Consider the following 23,710-nt stretch of genomic DNA (forward strand, 5'->3'; position numbering starts at 1 on the left):
TTTTTTAATAGTGGAATAGTTGAAAAGAATATTTTATACTAGTAATCCTTAATTTAATTTGGTTTCATAACTGATACATGAAGACATCTATCATGGGTTAACCCAGTATGGCAAAATCATAACATGTCATGAGCTCAGAGCTGGAAAAAAACAAGCAACACTTCACCTCTATACACGTCATTGGCTGTGCTTTGGTGTACGTCACCCTGTGGATGCCTCTTGTGCTCCTTCCAGACATTGCAAAAGTGAAAAGCTCTTTTTTGGATGGCAACATCAAGAGCAAGTATTGCCACTATGCATCACTATTGGTACTCCTCTCAGAAAATATGTGTGGGTGAGATCTCTCCTCGTGTGACTTCTAAATGTTGTGGGTCCATCTCTTTATTCACATAAGCCTACTTGCTAATTTGTTGAAGATAACCTATGGCAGTTTTGGGTGTCACCAACACCCAATGTTGCCCTACCAGTGTAGTCTTAATGCTCAGTATGATCAGATTTAACATCAAAAACCTGCAGGAGAGCGCAAACTGGAGCGTTAAAACTCAGCATTGCTCAGCCCCAGGTGTGCAAATACAGTGCCTTGCAGATGGCAGTGGTTAGCACTTTCCATCTTTGGGTCCCATCGCATCTGGCAGGCTGGCACAGGTGTGACAATTAAGAACTAATGACTTTCTTCCTTCAGGTGGCTACGACTCACAAAAGGCCATTGTAATTAGAAGAAGGAAACCTATTATTTTCCCCACCGATGTCCTGGAAGGAGCACAGAACCAAGGTACGCTAAGCTGCATTTCTAGGTTCACTGTCTACAAAGCCATCTTATTTTTATTTGTTATGGTAGAAGTGTTTCATTTGCTTGTGAGGTAACTAAGCTTTGAAAGGTACTTGATAAAGATTGTTAGCATTTCTACCTACTCTTTACTTTCTGATTTCAGGAAGAAAAAAGCAATGGAAATTCACATTGGTCTCTATTCTTATACATTTAATATTTGTGCGTCACGACTGGAGATTTGAGACTCAGATTATTAAACAAGTGGCTTCAATGACTTCAGCAAAGCTCAGTATCCTGTAATCTTGTCCAGAACTCTTGTTTGGGATTCCCCAGGCACTTCTACACTGAGATCAGTGGGGTCCTGGGAGAAGTTTTGTGACTATACAAAGCAAATATGGTCTTTGGTGTTAGTCTATAAATATCTAATGTGAGCAAGCAACTCTGTATTTTCCTCTGTGCTTAATATGATCGTTCTGCACCCTGAGGCAGCTGAATTTACATGCTTTTGTTGTCATATGTGTGATACACAATATGTATTTCCTTTTTATTAATCAGACCTGCCATCAGAAAAAGAGATAGAGGGAGTCTGAAAGCACAACCAGGATAGATACTGTCATTTTGTAATCTTTTGTGCACAGGTGGAGATGCCTGTTTCCACTAGAATAGATGGCAATATTCTGCTGCTTGCAGGAATCTTGCAAATGAAAATCAGGCAAAGGAGTTACAGGCTATCCATGGGGTAATTCTACTCTGGAAGTGTGTAGTCAATTCCCATTTAGGCTAATTACACTTAAGGAGCCCTTTTCTACAGCTAATGAACAATAGGCATAACCTGTTATTACATAACCATAGACACGCACATTAATACACTGTCGAGTTGCACTACCCTGTTAAAGTGCTTCCTCCACAAAACTCACTGGAGATTTTTAGAGGCATTTGCTGTAATTACAGCTAGCATGGTTTCTAATTCATTTAATTTTCTTTTCTACCTAAACTGAACATATAAGTGTGTTTTAAGAGATTGAATAAATAAATTTTTAATTATAAAATGATGCTGTATCATACATTATTAATAATAACCAACAATGTGTAATACATGTTTATGTATGAATCCATTAGGGAGATGAACTAATATATATCAGTCCTAAAAGAATGTCCTAATTCATCCTGTGTTTGTGAACGGGGGAAATCCACGTTTAAAGCAATTAGGGGTTTATAAAAGCATTGCATTGGCAGCGGGTAACGCATTGAGCACACTTGGCACTTAGGAATTCTGTTGTTGTCTATGGCAAAGGAGGAAATTCTTTTTTTTTTGTCCCTTTATTATCATAGAACCAGTATGTTACAGATATACAGACCTCCAGGATGAAAGCAGCATGATGGCATAGTCCAGTTGGAAAACATTCCTGTTATATATATATATATTTAATTTTTTTTTCCTAAAAAAAGTCTCCTTGTACTCTGTCCAATCCCTTTCTGGCAGTTTTCAGAATTTTTGTGAATTGTTTTCCTATTAGCGATAGCAGACTTCAGAAATCTCCATGGCAAGTTCCAGGCATTCGCCAGTCTCGTGGCAGGACTCAAAGAGGCTGCAATCAATGTCACAGTCACAGTTGCAGTCATTGTTGGAGTGGTCTTCATCGGAGGTCTGGTAGTATCTATTGGATGGACAACAGGTATCTATCAGCCAGTGTTCACAGGTATCAGGCAGCATTATAAGAAAGTCCCAAAATTGGCAGAACAAGCAGGCCAGGATAAGTGTTGCACATTCATCTAAGAAAAAGGAAAAGCAGGGAGATGTGAGAAAAAGGGCATGCTTGATTACCCAATATTGTGCTGCTGTGATTATCCAAAAATGAGATAATTCCTTTAATTTGACACTATGGAAATATGAAAAGATAAAAACAATCAGACTGCTGCAATTATTTCTTTGAAGAATTTCTTTGTTTAAAAAAAAAAATCAACAAAAGAATTCCCCCCAAAAAACTCTTTCAAAGGTAATTTTTTGCCTACATTCAGTAATTCGGTACTGAATCTTTTTTCAGGAAATCTTTTCTAGGCTGCCTGTTGCTGTGCTCTGATTCAGTCCTTGTTGGAAGTCAATGCACAAACACCAAAGCTTTTGTAGAGAGTGGAGTAGGTCCTCAGACTCTCCAAGTCTGTTTCTTACTGTACCTGGTTGTTCTGTGGGGGACGTGGTGAGTTTAGCCTATGAATTAGATGTGGTGTCTGGATAAGGACTGAGATGATCTTATGAGAGCTATACACACAGTACAGGGCAAAAAACAATTACAGATTCCTCATCTACTTACGGTTTGGCTTCTATTAGAGGTTTGATTCCATAGAACTATTTAATGATTGCTAAATGGCCTAGCCAAAGAGAAGGGGTAACAGCAAATACAGAGAACCACATTTGCAGAGGGCTGCGTGATGGATTCTCAGCCCAAGGCCCTTCTACTTTCACTCCCAAATTTTACCATTTTCATTTACAGCCTTGTCAACTTCCAAAATGAGGCAAAAAATTGGAAAACAATATCAGGAAGGATGATGTCTGTCTGTGACAAAAGACTTTCTGTTTTCTATTCACTTCCCTCAAAAAAAAAAAAAAACAACTCAATTGGTTACCACCCCATGTTCCAACTGTGGCATCTGGGGAAGCTGGTGGAGTGCAGCAGGGCTCCAAGCAGGTGCAAGATTCTGACAGTGTGAATCCTGTTGGATCGCAAAGAACCAAACGTTTCCATTTTTTCCCCCTTCTTGTTTTTGGAAAAGAAAAATGCTTTCAACAACACGAATGTCTTTTCATTGGTTCTTTCAGGAAAGCATATGGTTACACCCGCGTTTCTTGCCCTGGGATGACTAACTGTGAACTCATTCAACTGCATTGGTTCTGTTGTGGCATTTTTTTATCTCACGTAACATAAAGTTCACTGCCAGGAAGTTTCCAGAATTATGCTCCTTTTTTTCTTCTTTTTTTTTTTTTTAATGTAAAGATTTTCTCGATGGAAAACAAAATTAAAAATCATTCCAAGTGTCTTTATGTATACAAAAAAAGGCAGTTATAGCAGGTAGCAAGAAAAAAATAGACGTGTGATTGAACTCCTTTCTAAGTAGCATATCATCATCAATGCTATCAATTTTAATACTTATTTAAATATGTCAAGATCTATTTAGGTTCAGACAAGCACAACTAACTTCTAAGTCAGTTCTGTTGAATAAGAATGACTAGATTTTGGTGATACTGAGTAAATTCATGCTTACATTTTTTTCTAAGTAAATGAACTGAAATAATTATAAAATTGAAACATTTTATAAGGTGACACTGCTGCATTTAATTGTATGAAATTTACAGTGTAGAAAATGTAATCATTTTATCCAGTAGCCTATGGTGTAATTAAGACTATTTTTCTTAATGTGTTTATGAAATTTCCTTTCTATACCTAGATACAAGAGATCATATTCAAAATCATTTATCAATTAAGGATCCTTCCTTTTAGTGTTTTTTTTTATTTTTTTTACTTCCAGAGATCTGTTTTCTAATATATATATATATATTTTTTTTTCCTGATGTGCTCACCATATTGGTGCTTCTGTGATCTTCAGAGAAAAGGTACCATCCTTAGGGCTCCATCCAGGAGAAGGAACACACAAAAAGCACAAGATTTTAATAATAAAGTAATGTTTCGGCACAGAGTCTGTGATGTGCAGTAAAGATGCTTTTAAATTCCCATCAGAGCACACACCATGAACTGTGATAATGGATGTAACACATTTCAAAAAATCTGCATGTGTGAGGCTTTTTTTGTCCTGTTTTAAGTGGGGTAATGTATATAAATAATAGATATTAGCAATTAAGCATCCATTCCTATGCATTCATTTATATATTTGAAAATAAATTAGCCACAAACTGCATAAAAGGAGATGCAATCTCCTGTTTTCTCTTCTGTTTTCCCTGCTGTTTGCAAAAAGACATTATTGCATTTATCTCAGTGAGAACAATGACCTCAGCTCTCATTTTCTACATTAGTAGATTAATTACCACAAATGAAGAACTTATAATAATTTAGCCAGCCTGCCTCATCTCTAGTTTTCCTGTTCTTGTCTGGTGGCTGCCAGTTTGCCCTCTGTTCAGCACAAACCTGGACTAGAGCTTGCTCATGCCACCAGGGCCAGCACGGTGAGACCTCTGAGCTTTGGGTCTGCTCTTCTCTCAGCACATCTCCAATTGCTCTGGTTTCAGAGATCCCCCATGCACCAGTGAATAGGATTTAGCCTTTTAGGTGTGTGAAGTAAGCAGTAACTTGTCAGAGTAAGGAGAGCAGAGTACACAGTGAACAACCACAAATCTGGTTTCCTTTGGTTCTCTTGGCTTCCATCCAGCATGTAACATTATTAATTGAGCGTGGCTTTTTTTTTTCTTTTAATTATTTTTTTCTTAATTCCTTTTGCTTTTTAAGGATTATGAAATCTGCTATTTTCATCATCTGTGCACACCTGTGTGCCAGTAATGATGGAGGGGGCTGATCTGATAGTCAATAAACTCAGAAAACAGTGAGTGTCTGCGCTGGAGGATGAGTCCCTTAAACGGAATAAACACCGACTGTCCTTCATTGAAATTAAATGCATTCTAACAGAAGTGACAGAGACATCACTTTTGTTACAGGATCACTGTTACAACAGAGATGGTAGTTGTTCCATGACAGCATTGCAGTTTATTGTGTTGACCTGTATTCAGAAGTTCTTAATTCAGGGACATTTTTATCACATCCATGATAGATCTCAGCGCTGCTTGATATGAAACACTTATCCATTATTGCATAAGACACACATTAGAAACTCTACAAATGATTCACATAACTACTTTTTTCACATCTATGCTAATAACCAGGAATAACTTCTCAAGTACTGGTTATTCACAAAAATCAGGGCTGTCGTGCTATTTACATTACCAGGAGTCATAGCCCATGGTCTGTTACGGGCACAGCCATTTCTCTTCTTTCTTGGTTCCTTCTTTAACAACAATAAAATCACAGATACTCTGCTCCTTAACCCATGCTCTTATACAATTAAAAAGATCAGCTCCTTTATCTCACAAGGTGACACAGCTCTGATCAATAGTCCAAGAGCAGGTTATGCTTTAGCAACGTGTAGTGTTTACATGTAGGGGAGCACAGCAGCTCTGTAGGCTGTAAGCTTCTCTTCTATGACTTTAATATCATTGAAAATTTAAGTTTCTCTTCTACAGAGTCTCATCACTCAAATGAGAAAATGGTTATAGAGCAACTTACTACTGCTTTTGGCTATGTTCTTGAACTTCCCATTAAGCATGTAAGCATTTATTTCAAGTTAGATATGCATTGTGCTCTGAAGTGCTTGTTACTTAGAAATGCAATTTGTTTTACCAAACATACCATCACTGTCTCTCTGATGAACTGATGCATCATCTTCAATGTAGGTGAATTCTCTGCATTTCTCCAAGGAAGCAATGGATGATCTGCTTGCTTCTGACAATTTCTTCTCATTTTTGGTTTCTTTTGATGAAGTGTCTGCCATGCTAAATTCTGCGACAGAACTCATAACAATACCTTTCACAGTCTTTTCATCTGTATGTTTTTCATTTGTAAGCTGGTTTTCTGATGGAATTAGGAAAAAAAAAAAGGAAAAAGAAAGACTTGATTGTGATACTAAGGCACAGATCTGAGGGAATAACATATGCAGAATTTCCAAGCCTATAGGTCTTTACTTCTAAGGGCTAACCCTGCTCGATGATTTCAGCCTCCTTACATATGTAAAGTTTATTCATCAAACAAGCAATTCTAAACTTTCACTTGAGGTTTTCTCTTAAACCCAGAGGATTTATAGGCTAAGTAATAACTCCCTTCCACCGGGTGGGATCAGGTGAGAAGAGAGAACAGAACTGTAGCCTCAGCTGAAATCTATTTGGAGTATGTTCTTCTAACTTCAGTTTGTGATGCAAGAGAATGCAAAACAATATTTTTTTTTTCCAACACCAGCTCTTGTTTCCGTAAATTTACAGCCAACAGTGTGTGTAGGTAGTACTCAGATGGAGTTGTGCCAGCTGACCATGGTTCATAGGTTCATAGTTGCAAAGAAAATCAGATTATCTTTGTTTTAAATTTTGTTATTTTATAATTTCATCCATGCTTGTATTGTTGACCTGAAGATGGGATACTTCACATACTGTCATTGTTCCAGAGCGTCATCTCAGAAACCAGAGACAGAGGTTACCTCTAAGTCCCCATTAGGGGAGAAGAGTTCTGAGCTCAAGTATTCTTGAAGAACTACTTAGGAGCAGATAAACATGGGTTGATGTACAGTTATACTTCTTTTCCAAAGTGATCAGGAGTCCAAGAAACACAGTCATTTGCTTTACTGCTGGGATGATAAAACCTCATTAGTTCTTATCTTCCACTGATTAACTCCTGCACCTCACATCAAGCACGGCCTCACTTTTTATCTTGCTTGAATCTTGCAATATGTTGATCTTAAGCTATATACAGAAAATCAATCTTTACAAACACCTCTGTTTTGCAAACGTTACTTTCAAAGAGGATCCATAAATACTCTAAAGCAGTTAGTCTGCTTTCTGTTGCAAGGAGCCAGAGATCTTGCTTATCTCTTGTTTTTCAGGTACCTTTGATGCCTGCTGTATATTAAAGAAAAGCCAAGAAAAGATTCATAAAGAGTGAAACCTTGCAGTTGAGCTCCTACAATTATACTTGTGGCAGAAAAAAGGAAATTTGGGCAGGATGAGTGGACTGGAAGATGAGTGGATAAAAAAATTGTGACCATTGGGCTTGAATTAGGAGGAAGCAAAGGTTTGAGGTATAACTGTCTCTGGAGAGAGTCTCATGGAACTCAGCAAAGTGGTGAGGTGTGCCTGATGTGAGAGGCAGAAGGAGCTGGATTTGTTCATCCTGGAGAAGAAAAGGTGAAGACCTTTCTAGAAGCTGTTTTCTACTACAGGGTGATGGAGAAGATAGACCCCAAGTCCTCTCTGTTTTGTCCACTTACTTATGGAATGAGTGAGAATTTCATATAAGATTTTACCCATAGTCAGATTTCGTCCCACTGTCATCTTCACGCAGTGGTGTTTCTAAGAGTGAGAAAGATGGGCAGGACTTATCAGAGTAATAGCATGGAAGAGGATAAGAGGAAATGTTAAGTTAGAGTATTCATTTTTATTTTAAATCATGGTAATAAAATGTTTGTTGGCAGGTATTTTTTTTCTAGATTGTGAACTTGTAGTAAAGACAAGGTCTGCTATAAAGGAACGGGGTTTCCCTGTCCCAGAGAGTCTATAGGTTGGCCTTAGGCAAGGAGTGACTGGTAGGATAGAGAAAAATGGAAGGAAGGAGGCAGTAAGGCAGTAGTGGCACAGAGATGGGGCTTGGAAACCTACAGCTGTCAGGATTTGTGAGTGTTACGATGACAGAAAGCCACAGGTGAGACTTGAGAAGGGCAGAAGAGGCAGCAGCCCCTCAGGGTGTGATGCAGCAGTGCAAAGCCTGTAGGTTGCACACTTGATTGAAGGAAACGAGAGTCCTGGACAAATATGTCTGTGGTTTTTTGACTATAATAATTTGTTGATAGCTTTTTTCCAGAGCAATAACTATAGTTTTTTTCCTCTCCTACTTTTTGATTAACCTCTTGAATCCAAAATGTGAAAATTCATGCAATTTGGGTGTACTTATACGTACAGTAACTACTATTTTCCAGTGTTTATAAATCAATGACATATCACAATTTCCCCTGTGCTTTCTTCCAATAATATTCCATCTTCTAGAAAGGCGATGTTAATGGAAGTAGTAGAGATCTGGAGGAAGCAATGTCCTCTTGGTCATGCATTGCTATTATTGGATAATAATTGATTTGTGGGTCCAAAAAAGCACGTGCCCCACCTGGTATTCAGGTGCCAGTCTTACAAATGGATCTTATTCGTCCAGGCTGAGAGCTGAACATGGGCTGAGCAGTTGAATACATGTAGGTCAGATTGAAAGGTCTATGCAAGAATGACATTTTATATCATTTCCCTCTTTCAAAATTAGCCCTAATGTCTAAGTTGGATATATTTTAAATTGCAATACATCTGTTCAGTTTCCCTATTTTGCCACAACACAATGGCCCATGGAATGCATTTGAGCATTCAACAAACGGGACTGAAAAAAATCAGACGGAAGTAATCAGTAAATGCCAGACTAACATTTACTGTATCCACCGACTTCTACTATTCATGCTTCAAGTTAATTTTTATTCTTGAAGTGCTGTTGAAGAGAAATCAAAACCAGAAATAGAAAGGCATAGACATAACCTGAATTTTTCAATACAGCACCATCAAACAAAAGGGTAACAAAAGCTGTCATTCAAGGACTCTTCTGTTTGTTAAAGCACACTACATCTTTGAAAATACAGTACATTTTAGTGTCAGACTCTTAGTTTGAAAAGCTCCCTTCAAGTAACGTTATACTTGTCTTGTACAGCTAGATCAAGTCTTCATGCAATCACCGTAACAAGCAAGTTGCTATGACAAGCGAGATCCGTGCTTCCAGAAAACAGTGCGATGGAGGCTAAAGCAGTGTACAATTATAGGTCTCCATTTCATTTTTATGCAATTACCTTCAGTTCAGCTGTGGGTCCTTCTACATTATGTCTTTTATCAATTTAATGTTTGCACAAAGTGTTTAAAGAAATAAAGATTATGCTAGGCCAGCATAAAAAAGTGGTTAGCTTTTTTTTTTTTCTTCCTTTTTTTATAGTTTGTTTCTGCACAGAGCAGTAATAGGCTGAGAGATGAGAACAAATAAGCAGAGCCAAACAGGATTTAAAATATATATATTATGTACAGCTGGTATTATTTATGAGTGCTTTTAAATGAGAACATAAAAAAAAATTGCAATTGGAGATGGGCATGAGGTGAAACTTCGTTACTGTCTTCTAAAAGCCTGTGTCCACAGTTCCACATGTCTGCAGATGCCCATTTTTAACAGGTAGAAATCACCCACTGAACTGGATTAGAAGGGAGAAATAGGTGCATTGTGATAAAAAAGAGCTCAAGCTATTTTGTGTTGGTTAGACTGTTAGAGGTAGTTAGGGGCAAATTCCCTTAATGTACCACTTTTAAAGAGTATCCAGAAGTTGCCAATTTATTCTTTATCCAGGGAAGCTGGGGCCTGCTTGGACTGTTATAGCAGGGAACTGGGATTGCTTATCCATGTTTGTATTAAAGACAAATAGTAGAAATTTAATGTGAGTATTGAGACGTTTATTAAGCTGGGTGATTCAGGCCGCTGACTACAGCGTCTGAATTCATGAAAGCACAAAGTAAATCACCTGCTTCCCACTGATGCCAGCCACAGATCCCTCTCGTTAATAGCAAGGAGCGGCGGTGCTGTTTGAGACTGGTATTTACAGCAGGTCGTCTGACCCCTATTTCTCTTCATTGGCTCAGGCACAAACCAGGGTCTTGCAGCCCTGGAGAACAGGAGGTAGAATTTCCTAACACACTTTAGAAATTAGTTTTTATACAATGGCATATAAGGGCTTTAAGTCTGCTTTTCTTTTGGCGAAGAACTGTGGGAATGAGATGGCTGTGTTCTGCTGGACAGGGGTTGAAGCAATACGGGCAATGCTGCAGAGCTCATGTACATCTTACAGCCAGGGACAAGTGGGTGTGTGGCTCTGCTCATCAATGGTATTTGTTCCCAATCCACCCTGGTTGCAGCCCCAGCTTTGTGCTCCTGGGGCAAGGAGTCCCAAGGGTTAACAGTGAATTCTGTGGGAAACTCTGGCAGTTTAGGATGTGTAACTTCTTAATTTCACCGTGAGGCATCTTCGTATATCAGTGCAGAAGAAATACTGAAGGAATGCCTGGTTGATCTCCCTGCCATTCCCTATCCTATGCACTGCTGTCACTGCCTGTCTATTTAATACAGAACGTAATCATCACTCGAGGAGCTGAGTGCCATGTCCATTCAGTCCTGAGCTGGAGCCAGCAGAGCTACATCAGACCTGATGGAGGATAACTTGTAAGTTTAAAGACTTGAACTGAACTCAGTTGGTTTGAAAAGACTCACAGGAAAATGAAACCCAAACTCCAGAAAAGAGAGAGAGAAAAGGAAGAAAGAAAAAAACCTTTGGTCACCTGTCTGAAGGACACCATTTTTTCTTTAAATAATTTTTTGCAGCAATGTGAGGGGAGGCCAGATGTGCAGCTGCATGGTGTGATGTGACACATGCATGGGGCTGCCAGCTTACCTGGGTGATCCTCACTGCTCAGCATCACCTCATGGAGAACTGGGAGAGGCAGGGAGCTGGTGCAGCTGTCTTGGTGGAAAAACAACACAACATTACAGAGAAATACTGTAAATAGATGTGGCTCAGCACAGAAATTTCTCCAACCACCAGTCATTTAGGGGAGTCAAGCATGCTTCCTTCATAGAGACACAGAACGACTTGGGTTAGAGAGAAATTCCTTGAGAAAGAAAGTTTTATCTGAGGGGTCAGGACAAAGGGATCAACACAGACACAATAGTTCTTTGATTTGTTACAGAAAGTGTTGGGAATGGGATATCTGTAATGAGCTGGAGGCCATCATCCATTCCCAAGTACCCTAGAGACCTTAGATGAGGTTCCTGAAAGGCCAGTGAAGGAGGAGGAAGGAAGACATTCTCAAGGCCCAGCCTCCATAGCTTAGCCTTCCTGGTGAACAAGATGCCCAAGGTCCTCATGTGAGTGCTGAGCTCCTCCACCTCTCTTGCACTTGCCCATCCATTTCCCATGCAGTGCTTGGAGTATTCAGTCTCCCTTCCTTCTTCACTCAGAGTCAGAGACAAAGTGTGATGGGGGCTTGCCCCTACAATAAGCCCGGGCAGATCCTGACTAGTCTATCATAGGTGCACTCATGGTCTCATGCTCATTGCATTTTGCTGAGCTCAGGCTTGAGGATACAAGGGATCTAGAGACTTTATTTTTATAATAGGGCAACAGGAAATAGTACACAAGGCTATAAATATTTGTATGACATCATGAACTTGTGCAAGTTCTTCTCTTCTGATTTATGATGATGGACTGGTAATTCACAGAAGCTCTGGGTTTACTTTTCTTTTTTTATTTTTATTTTTTTGCCGTTGCAGTAACAAAGTTAATGGTGCAATCTCTGGAGGGGGCATTTTATCAATAGTGAATTTTTGACCTCATTGCATACATTTTAACTTTATGAATTAGTGACCCAGCTGACTGTAAAACCTTCTATAGGCTTATTATAAATCTATCAGAGGACTAGCAAAAAATTTTGGCCCAGATCCTAAACTCTGACAGGCATGTGTTGATGGACTGCATACCAAGCACTTCCACTAATATTTCTCACTAATTATACCATATATTAAAAAAATGAATGAAGCCAATGTTTATATGTAGCTTTAACTGCTTTTGATATAAGAAAGCAACACAATCCCTAATAAATTTTCACCTTCAACATTTCTATTCATTATAATTTTTACCATGATGAATGAAGTTAGAACGGGAAAGGGAGGGTGTTCATTTTGAAATCTGTTCAGTGAATGACTGAATTCCCTTCCCCAGCTCGTACTGAGGAAGGAGGGAACAGATGGACACAGGAAGAAAAGGGAGGCGAGTGTGGAGGGAAGGAGATGGGTGAGGAACAGATGGAGTTGGGGGAAAACGAAGGGAAGAGTCAGGAAGGATGGTAGGAAAATTTTCCACCTGACCTTGAGCTGAAATGAAGATCTGCATATACCTTGGGGCATCTAGAAGTTGCTTTGGGATGCATACTTATGTACCTCTGAGGAACTTGCACCTCAAAGTCATGTGGTCCATCCCAAAGGATTCACTGCACTGTACCCTACATTTTCTTGAGGAGGCAAATACCACAGGTGGGCATCTATGCTGTGTTCAAGCCCTGCTGGTAATGGCAGAGGGGTGAAATGAGAGCAAACACCACAGTGCCCAAAATGGGATAGGAAGTGGTAAGTCAGCCAGGCATCTCAGCCAACCCAGAAATTGGAACTTAGAATTTTGAAGAGGTATCCTGCGCCCTGTTGGCTGTTAGAATCTGATGGCCAAAATGCTCAAAGTGATTTACAATTTTACTTGCTTAAAATAGGACATTTGAGATGGCCTGATTTTTAGAATATGCTCAGCATCTGCGCTTTGAGGTGTATTGAATTATATAGCCCAAATCACTACTAAGTCCTGGAAATCTTGACTATATTTTTAATTCTATTAAATTGCCTGCATTGGTGCTGGCTCTGCTAGCTGAAAAATGGAAGAGGTGAAAGTTAAATATTGGCCATGTGTGCCATTCCCTTTGAAGAAAATGGGAGCCATGTGCACACACCTAGCAGCAAAGTTTGGCCCCAACTATGATTTCACAGCTGGGCCCTAACTTGAGGAATGCTAAGGCACTAAATGACTCAACTGGGGTAATCTGATCAATGCTGTATTTTTACTCTGAATTTAAACTGCACACACAGCAAGAGCACAATTAGTTTTATTCTCTTTCAAAATCTTTTTTTTTTCTGCAGAATTGATAACACATATATGATGTTTTGCTCTCGTCACACAAATAAGTGAAATGGCAGAGAACATATGTCAAATAAAACGCATAACGTTACATCCTTTTTACTTTCTGGAGGCTGTTTAAGAAAACAGCTTCATTAATTTTGACTGAATAAAAGGTTCCTTTAAGGGATTTCAATAGGTGACATGAAAAACGTTAATACGAACGATCAAGACAATGGAGGTTAAAACTGTTTTGAAAATATGTTTCTTTTATAGATCTCAGCTGCTGGAAGAGTTACAGAATAAATATACGGTAGTGCTGACATTCAGTGCTGTTTCATCTTAGGAAAAGAGTTTTTAATAAAGAAAATTCTTTTCAAGGAATGCTTTCTGCAGCCAGTCTTCAAAAAGAGGTTTTCCCCTCTCCTAGTTTAATAAAATTAAAGTAATTTGTGTCATACTGATATGTCGATATGTTTTTCAATAAACTTTTTAACAGAGATTTTTTTAAAATTCTCTTCACTTTAAAAATTATAATTATATGTCTTCCTCCCACTTTGAAAATGGCACAAGGTGCTCATTTGCAGAGCTCTACTGTTCAAATCTTCACTGAGAATAGAAATGTCATGACTCAGTTAACAATGCTTTATTATTCACATTGATCTTTTTTTATAGTGTTCTTTATCTCAAAAACATTGTAAATCAGATATCTTCCTCCCACTCTTTTGTTCATTTGCAAATTTTTATTATTCTAGTTTAAAAAAGCAATGGAGTGTCAAGAGTCAGTGTATATTGTTTATGTTCTTTTTTGCTTTAAAATTACTTTTAACTATAAAAAGTAAGGACGTACAGCCAAGGAAAAAAAGTAAGCTGGATTTAAGGATGCTTAAAAAGAATTGAAAGGATCAGTGTGAATTTTATGTTGTTCACTTATACTTTACAGTTGCAATGGACTTTGAAAAACGGGAGACCAAACACTTTATAAAAGGTTTTTATGCACTAATTCAAAAGGGCCTATTGCATCAGACATCATCATCTGCATTAGACACCAGGCATAATTCATGCTCCCAAGGAGCACAATAGCAAAATTCACAACTGCTTTTGTGGCATGTTCCCAGGATGGTTTGCAGGTGCGCACCCAGAGCCATGCACTGCCAGAGCTCAGCACCAGGTCTTTGGGGCCTCAGCTGATGCACCCCAGATAAATCACTGGGTGTTCACAGCAACTTCAGAGCTTTGGGATTAAATATGAAACTGCAGCAGAGAAGTAACTTCAGCTGGTCAACAGGTCACAGAAATCAGTGGGCTCAGGTGCAGGACATGGCTGTGCATCCTTCAGGATAGATGTGCCAGAGCCCCCAGGGTTTGTTTCCAGGTTAGATCTTCCACGTTCTGCCTCAGGCCCTGTCTCCTTTCCTACCAAGTTCTTTGTCACATCTCTATTCGTGTCCTAGTTGCTGTGACAGTGTGAAATTTATCCATGACAGTAAGAGAAGCTAGTGCAGAAGGCAGCAGGACCTCATGGTGTACACCTTCATGCTTTGAAGGAGCAGCAATTGCTGACGCTGATTTTAAGCCCTAGATTGGACTTTTGGGTCATGTAACAGTTCTATCCCATAAAACAGCCCTGGAAAGTTGTAGTAAAGAGAAGCAAAGTCTTTCCACATCCTCTTTTGTTTTCTTCCTGCTTTATAGATAACTCAGAACTCCTAAATTCTCCTTATTCCTCACTTTCAGCATGAAGCTGGTGATTCTGATTCATTATCTTATCTGAACTGATCATGTTATTTTTCAAATGAAAGAAAAAACAAACCTTATTATTGTTATATCCTTGTCTCAGCAGCACTGCTGCATTAATTCAGCCTTCCTTCCTTCCTCTCAGGGTTAACTGCTCTCCCCATTGGTGAAGTTAAGACTGTCTGCCAATATGATCAAGTTTCAAAAACCAAACCCAACCAGAACGGAGAGCCAAGAAGTGGGCAGGGGTTTGTTTAATGTGTTGGCACAGTAACTAAAGGTAGGTCTCACTAATGGACATGGACATGCCTGTGCAATTGTTTACTGTTTAGTTTGAGAAATTTATAGATGAACTGCTACTGAATTTATTACGAAGGTGATTTTTTTTCAGTATTTTTTCTCTGTCATTAAATTTGGAAAGGCTTCATATCTGGTAAGCTCTATCTGTTGAGAAGTTGAAATTTTAGAGCAGCTACAGTCAGAATTTATGAGCTTGTCACACAGTCTTCCTTTTGCATCCCATGGTCTTTGGCAGTTATGGTCACAAAGATATCATCGCGCAGCATTAATGCCAGAGGAACTCTGAGGCTGTCAGCACTTGAATTTGGTGGGGAAAAGACCATCAAACTAGCATGATTTCTTAAAGTATACTGAAAAATGCAGCCTACTGCTCACTACTCCTGGATACTGTAGGAGAGAGCAATGAAACTCAAGATGTCCCTCCCTGTTTATACAAAAACGTTTGGAACAAAACAGTGTTAGAAATGATGAATCTTATGGCAGAACAAAGTTGCCTTCGTAACTGTGCTCCTAATGTTTCCAAACAGCTGCTTGATCATTTGAGCACATGAAATATTAGGTTCAGCCCGGTCACCAGCAAACACTTAAATTCTTCTCACCACGGCACCTTCACTATGGTTGTTTCTGCCTGGCTTTGTAGCATTGGCATGTGTAGTATAAGCACAAAGTCTTCATTGTACATACAGGCTTTCAGTGGAGAGCTGCACATTTCCTGAAATCTCCCTAACACCGACTGTCTGTCCTGTATCCCATGGAACTGCACTCCCAAAGAGCTTTCCTGGTGCCTGACATGGGCCGTGCACAGGGGTTGGGGGCTGGTTGGGCACTGGGCACAGAGCTTGCCAAAGCCCCAGGAGCAGCAACCTTGTGGGGCTGCACAGACACAAGGATAGATGAGAAGACCCATTGGAGGAGCTCATCCCTCTCCTCTCCTCAACACTTCCTCAAGTCAAAAGTTTCAGGAAGGCTCAGGTGGACCTCCCTTAAAAGCAAGGAGGTCACAGCCTAGGTCCTGGCTGTGAATGAAATGGTGTCACTGCTTTAACATTCGGTTTAGGCAAAACTTAACCCCATTAATCCTTAAGAAGAGGGTCTCTGGTTTGTTCTTTTTTTCAGTCCATTCTGTATTCAAAGCAAGTACATTTTTTCTGTCACTATACCACTATTGTTAACAACTATAAATGTATTAAAAACACAGGGGCATTTTAGTATGTGTATTGTGCATAAGAAATATTGTTACATGACAAGCTCCAATTGGCAAGTGAAAAGAGGTTTTATTGAAGGAAATCGCAGTAGCAAACAGTGAACTATGCAGAATAATGGTAATTGTTCCTTTAACATTGGCAGCGCACGTTCACTTAATATGACTGCTCCTCTGTCTCTGCCTCATCCAGACCCAGAGGACCTGTTAGACAAGCAGGCAGCCACCTCTCTCTGGGATCAAGCTGTCAATGCAAACTTGCTTTCTTTCTGTTTCTGAGAGCTAAGCTATACCCCCAGAGCTCCTGAAGCTTTTCCTGAGTGAAAGCTTTAAAAAAGCTCCATTCTAAATTACATCACACGAGCTGTTCTCTTCAGTCTGACAGAACAAAAGCATGGGGGGGGGAAACGCCAAAAGTACCATCTGAGTGACTTCTGAGTTGCACAGAATGATTTACCTTCTCATGTTTTATTAGAGCAGACTAACATTGGCTTGACCTTGCCCACCAAACCCCAGAAGTATCCTTTAACTACCAGAGAAACTTTGCATCATGTGGGTGTGCAATACAAATAGTGGTAGGCTGTTGGCTTGCATCAGCAGGGTCTTAGACTCTGTGTTAAGAATTACCTTTATGGGGGCAAGATGCTTATGGAACATTTTTGGATGACATGGACTTTAATATAGCCAGTCCACTGTTACTAGTAGGGCCCAGCCCAGTGTGTTCATCCTCTAATTAGCAACACCCCAATTCACAGTGAGAGAAAAGACTGTTGAGGGCTGCTTCCAAAATCTGAAAAGCTTGGGTTGGCTCTGACTGGGACTCTACAATCAAAGGTCATCAGCAGAAGACAGCAGACAGACATTCAAAACCTGCTGTGGCTGTGGAGGAAGGGGGTTAAATTGACTGATCTTCCCTTGCTCTGAAGGTTTTGAGGTGGCTGTGAAGGGTTACACTCCCTCAATCAGAAAAATGCTGTCAGCTGGGAAGGAAGGGAGGAGGCCATGGCTGTTACTGCTTCCTCCGCAGATAAATACAGGTAGGATGAAGGCACAGTAAGGTTGTGGCTATTCTTCAGGTAAGGTGTGTGACAGCAGCTTTTAGGAACTCATTGTTTCTGTGTTTTGTCTGAAGTGTAGCAAATTAAAACAAGCAGATTTGGCTTATATGCTGGTTCTTTGAGGTCCTTGCTCAGTTTTCAGAAGAAAATTCCTTGTATTCTTGAGCACATAGGCTAACTTAACTGCACAGCAATTCTTTCTTTATTCTGTTATTTTGGACTAAGGCTTGAAATATTTCACTAAGTTGTAGTAAAACAAAAATATTCTTTCTGTAAAAGATAAACTGAAACATGATGAGTCAATATTAATAAGAAACACTTTGCTCATATTCCCCAAGGAGTTAGAATATCTCATCCTCTCTTCTTTCAAGAAAGGGGTCATTTCAGTAGTTATATTTATATGGTATCTTGAGGAGAAGGAGCTGAGGATGTGGGGATCTTACCTGAGTCTCCATGGGGCTGGAGGATGGGTTTGTCCAGTTCTGGAAAACAAGAATGGAAAGGAAGACTTCACTGAGCAGGAAAACTCCTCAGCTGGTGAGGTGGGGTTGTTACCCCATGTAAACATTGGTGTTTCATAAAGCTGCATTATTACTGGAGGAAAGATAGAAGTCAGGCTGCTGGCCTTGGAGGTTTTGTCTCCTGATTGACTTCACAAGAAAGGAAACAAAGTTCTCTTGATAGAAACTAGGAGATAACTCTGCTCTTGAGGGCCCAGCTTCCTCTGGCCTTTCAGACTGAGATGTAATGTTTCCCCAGGGGATGCAATCAGTTTCCATACAGCCAGCACAACACAGCAGAGGAGCAGCAACTCCCCGAGGACCTCAGCTTGTTGGTGCATCCGTGAATCTGAGTGAGTAAAACTTATGGTCTTGGCTATGTCTTTTTGTTGGCTGATGTCTGAGCTGTTTTCATCTGATCAGGGAAATGGCTCTGCCTTGCTGTGTAAGGGACCAAGCTAATGTTGTTAAAGCTGATTGGAAGTGCTTAGCTTCAGGACATGCTATATCAGGTGTTGTATCTGCTTCCTACACCAAATCATGAAAATCTTAATTAGGCAAAAGTCGTCATTAAAATAATTGCAACCGAGGAAAATGCTGGTAATGAACCTGAATATAGGCCTCATCGCTGTGTGCATCATCACAATCCTTCTCCTATCAATGGTAAGTATATAAATACTGGACTTTCAGTTCTTGAAGCAAGAAGAGTAAGTCATTATTTAAACATCTCTTATTCATGCCCTTATATTTTCTAAGCTGAGATTTTGTGATATGCTGGGGGGGTTCAAATTCAGATCACCTATCTTTATTTTTCTGCTTCAATAAGACAAAGTTTCCCAGGTTTTTAGCTGTATTAAGGCTTTGCACTGTCTTTCATCACTGTAGTATCTGAGTATAAAATCAGTGATGATGACAAAGCAGAAATGTAATGGTGTCTCGAGCAATACACATTTCTCCTCTGCTTGGAGGGAAGAACTGTATACTTGGGTGGCATTGCTGCACTATAGTATGTGGGGTTTTGTGCTGTGCAGGTGTCACTCATAAAAATTTCAGATCTTTATTTATTTGGTAGATCTGGAGCTGTATGCGTGAACTAAGAAAAAACCTAACCTAACTTGTAAATCCCAAGTAGAGTTTGTAGTAGTGGCAACCAGAAGCTTGCTTGTAAAACAAGGAGAACTTGAGCTGGAAATGATTTTGAGACAACAGGCAGAGTGCTACAGCCCTGTTCCCAGGCTCCTAATGTGAGCATAGTTGGCTTCTCTGCAGGACAGCAATGAAGATCCTGATGGCATGGGGACGTGTGCCTGTGGGTCACTTACACTATCCCACAGGCAAGACCTTGAGTCCCTGGGATGCTCTGTTGCTGAGGAAGTTAATTTACTCATGCCACCGCACAAACCATGCTACTACCCTTTGTTCCTCCCTGCACTGATTGGCATTCTGTGTTGCTTTGCTTTGTATGCTGGTACTACCTGTCTTGGGGATGTATATGATTAGTTGCTTTTGCATAGTCCGTGGTCCAGAAATTTTACTTGGAAGTTTGTAAGTGATGTTACTTGTTTTTCTTCTAAGAATTCTGTGCAAACTAAGCTTTGTATGCTCTGAAATTCCTAAAATAATTGGAAATTCATGCCTTTTCCATGCGTTCATTTCATGACTCTTCTACGAAGTGTGATGTGTTTGCATGTTTCGGTAACAAATGGCAATGGGTAAGGTGGCATCCCTGCCAAGCTCTACGTGCTTTCAAGTAGCTTACTTTCATCTCCTCCAGAATTTGTGGCAGCTCTATTTTGTGATGTATAGCTTGCATGGAACAGGACCATGGAAATTAGAATCATAGAATCACGAAGTTGGAAACGACCTATAAGATCATGTAGTCCAACCGTCTTCCCATTACCACTGCTACCACAAGCTACTAAACCATATCTCGCAGCTCCTCATCCAGATACCTCTTGAACACTTCCAGGGATGGTGACTCCGCCACCTCTCTGGGCAGCCATTCCAGTGCCTGAACCACTCTGAGAGAAAAAGTTTTTCCTCGTGTCTAACCTAAACCTCCTCTGATGCAACTTGCAGCCATTTCCCCGGGTCCTGTCCATTGCCTGGGAGAAGAGGCCAAACCCTTCTTCACCCCACCCTCCCTTCAGGAAGTTGTAGAGTGCAATGAGGTCTCCCCTGAGCCTCCTCTTCTCCAGACTAAACAATCTCAGCTCACTCAACGCTCTTCATAAGACTTGTGCTCCAGACCCCTCACCAGTTTTGTTGTCCTCCTCTGGACACGTTCCAGGGCCTCAACGACTTTCCTGTAGTGAGGGGCCCAAAACTGAACACAGTACTCAAGGTGCAGCCTCACCAGTGCTGAGTAGAAGGGGATGATCACCTCCCTGCTCCTGCTGGCCACACTATTTCTAATGCAGGCCAGGATGCCGTTGGCCCTCTTTGCCACCTGGGTACACTGTCGGCTCATGTTCAGCCAAGCATCAACCAACACCCCTCAGGTCTCTTTCTTCTTCACAATCATCTAGCCACTCATCCCCAAGCCTATAACACTGCTTGGGGTTATTGTAGCCAAAGTGCAGCGCCCAACACTTGGCCTTGTTGAACCTCATCTCATTCATCTCAGCCCAGCAATCCAGCTTATCTAGATCCCTCTGTAGGGCCTCCCTACCCTCAGGCAGATCCACACCACCTCCCAGCTTGGTGTCATCTGAAAACTTACTTAGGATGCACTCAATCCCCTCATCTAGGTTGTCAATAAATATATTAAATAAGATGGGTCCCAGTACCAGCTCTTGGGGGACACCACTTGTAACAGGTCGCCAGCTGGACTTAACTCCATTAACCACTACCCACTGGGCACAGCCCTCTAGCCAAATTAAGGCAAGAAATTTAAGATCCCATAGACAGACAAAATTACAAGAGTACAAAGTGACAGTTTGCAAATGTGCTGTACCTTTCTTTTCTTGAGAACACCAGGAAGACTGTAAAATTTCAGCAATATCAGCTGCCCACTGGAGATGGTGACTGCTTAAATCCTAACTGTCCCTCACCAAGTGCTTGAACAAAGCACTGAATTCCTGCATGCCTCAAATCATCTCCTATGAAGTGGGAACATGTACACTTCTTAATCATATACGATTGTTTTGGCACTGAAGTAATGGCTGTGAGTTAATATATGCCCTGTAAATGTGGTTGCCGATGTCTTGTGGTTGCCTTGTTCAGCTTCAGAAAGAGTCTTAAACTTTTACGCAGTTAACTTCTGTGGCCATTACAGTTTATGGTCACCATTTAACTACTGCATGAGGGTCAAATTTTGCAGACTCTAGTTTCTTTCCAGACTGCAGGATTCCTCCTCCTCCAAGTCTGTTTTCTACACTTGCCAGTACTCTGCCTTCTGTTGAAAGGCATTCCTCATACCAAATAAAGCTAAAGATGCTCATTATAACAACCAAGTTGTTTCCTTTTCAACCAGAGTAAATGCTTATGCTACGAGGATCCTGCGTGCGCTTCTAGTTTAGGGCACAGTAAGACAACCATTTGTTAGAAGGCCAGTGCAGTGCATGTAATTTTGCTTTTAATTAAACGTTTACTGGATAGCTGCTATGAGCATCGATAATCTAATTTTTGCCTGGTTGGTGGTGATGGAAATTCAAGGAATGGGGAATAAAAGGTTATTGCCATGTGTGCTGAATTGTGGTTTGTCAGCAGCAGTTGTCTTGTAGTTAAGTGGCCGTCAAAACGTTTCTTGGGGTGGCAATAAATAATAAAAATCAGAAAATATATGAACTTTCAAAGAGTAAAAATAGTTGCAGCAATTATTGTGACACAGGTTTGCAGTGTGTTTCTGATTATCCTTTTGGCTGGAGATTTGGGGTTTCTAATTGTGAGGTTAAGGAATCCTTTTTATCTATCTCTTGCCTCCTAATCCTATGCTAGACAGTATTGTTTTCTGTGTCTTTTGTCTTCTGGGGAAGGAGACAATCTCTGGCTCATGCAAACATCTTGTTAAAGTCTGCTGAGGATTAGGGGGTGTGACAGTTCTCTTGCTGAGCCTTTTTATTGGGGATTTTTATGCTTGCTTTTCTGGGAGGTCTTTGAAATATCTTTTATGTAGCAATCATTTCACTCTTTCTTTGTTGTCTCAAACGTTGAGGCTGTATTCTTCTCTGTTCCTGTTTATATGCCATACTAGCTGGTCACAACAGTTTGGCTTGAAACTATCATCATGCTGTGCACTCCTGAATCGCGCAGTATTGCTAACCAGTCTGTGACAATTGCAAATGTGAGCGTTATTTTCGGCCATCTGAAGCTTTAGCATGGTTGTTTGCTATGAAATACTGTTAAAAAAACGTTCCAGATGAAAAATAATCATCTCAGAGTTGGGCATTTTGAGTGTCTGCAGCTAGGCACGGGCATTAAAACCGCTCCTGCTATAATAGGGTTGGTCTCCTTTGGGGTGGTGTTCGTAGCAGCAGCTGCTGTCTGCCCTAAACTCCTGCAATAATCAGAGGGAGAGATGAGTGTCCTGCTGGCATGGCAGCCCCACTTGACAGGAGAGTTTAAGCCAGGAATGAGTTGCTCCTTGGAAGAAATGTTTAGTCCATGCTCCTCGCCCTTCTACCCCGCAGTGGTTGGCTATAAATAATAACAGTAAAAATAATCACTCAGGCTGGAAACTAAATTTATAGGTTACTGAAGTCAGATAATGAAAAGATTAATCCCGTTTGAAGAAATAAAGGAATTTCTTCAGCTTTTTATGAAACGGTTGGAAAATTTGGTTAATTTCACATTCAGAAAGCTGTAGGCTTTGTCAGCCTTCTTTAAGATTGTAGGCAAAGCAGAAGACTGCTTCCTCAATTTTTTTTTCTTATGGAAACAGCATTTCTACACCTTGAGCAACTGTCTTAACACACGTGGACTCTTGAACCTTTTTTCAATGAAACATTAAGCTCTTGTTATTGCTGATCTTAACACAGTGCTTATTTCAGACACTATGTAAGCTTACATACCAGCTGGAGACTCGGTGCTAAGCAGGGAGCCAGGGCTGTGTTATGTTTTGCTGATAGTGAAGGTACCAGAGGCAGCTCATACCAAAACAGCTGCATCACCTTCCTCTTGGAGAAGGCCACAGGAAGTGTTTGGGAAGGCACTACCAAAGTTATCACTGATCAGTGTGTGCTAAGGGCTGTTTTGATTTATTTTTTAGCTGTGTGAGGCTGCTTCCTTCTTTCACTCCATTAAATATTTTCCTATAAAGCTGCTATTTCTCCCAGTCAAAAACGTTCCCCGTATAACGGTTTCCACCTGCATTTGCTTACAGCTTTCCCAACCCAAATTCTGGAGTCTGAAGTCATATATAACATTGTTCCATTTCACACTTAACCACAAAAGCCACTCTTCCAGATATGACCTCAGTTTATTTTACCTCACATGTCTTTTTCTTAAAGTATTTTATACGTAGCATAATATGCAACGATACGGCACTGATGTTTATCAAAATTGTTTCACACTGTAGTTATTTCTATTCCTGTCTTTTGGATCAAGTGTGGTACAGCTGCAGATTAATGCCACCTTCTAAAATGGGTTTAATGTGTTTATTTTC

General features: G+C 40.3%; 1 protein-coding gene across 1 annotated transcript in view; it reads right to left on the reverse strand.

The window, feature by feature from the left end:
* Window positions 1-2,282: 2,282 nt before the first annotated feature.
* Window positions 2,283-23,710, reverse strand: part of MDFIC2 (MyoD family inhibitor domain containing 2) — a 40,490-nt gene continuing 19,062 nt past the window's right edge. The window contains exons 3-6 of the mRNA XM_010718721.2: window positions 18,049-18,087; window positions 11,045-11,113; window positions 6,181-6,402; window positions 2,283-2,542 (exon numbers count right to left, since the gene is read on the reverse strand). Coding sequence (XP_010717023.1) covers window positions 2,283-2,542; window positions 6,181-6,402; window positions 11,045-11,113; window positions 18,049-18,087 — 590 coding nt within the window. The remainder of the gene's footprint in view (window positions 2,543-6,180; window positions 6,403-11,044; window positions 11,114-18,048; window positions 18,088-23,710) is intronic.

The sequence above is a fragment of the Meleagris gallopavo genome, chromosome 14 (assembly GCF_000146605.3).
Source record: "Meleagris gallopavo isolate NT-WF06-2002-E0010 breed Aviagen turkey brand Nicholas breeding stock chromosome 14, Turkey_5.1, whole genome shotgun sequence".
Taxonomy (NCBI): Eukaryota; Metazoa; Chordata; class Aves; order Galliformes; family Phasianidae; genus Meleagris; species Meleagris gallopavo.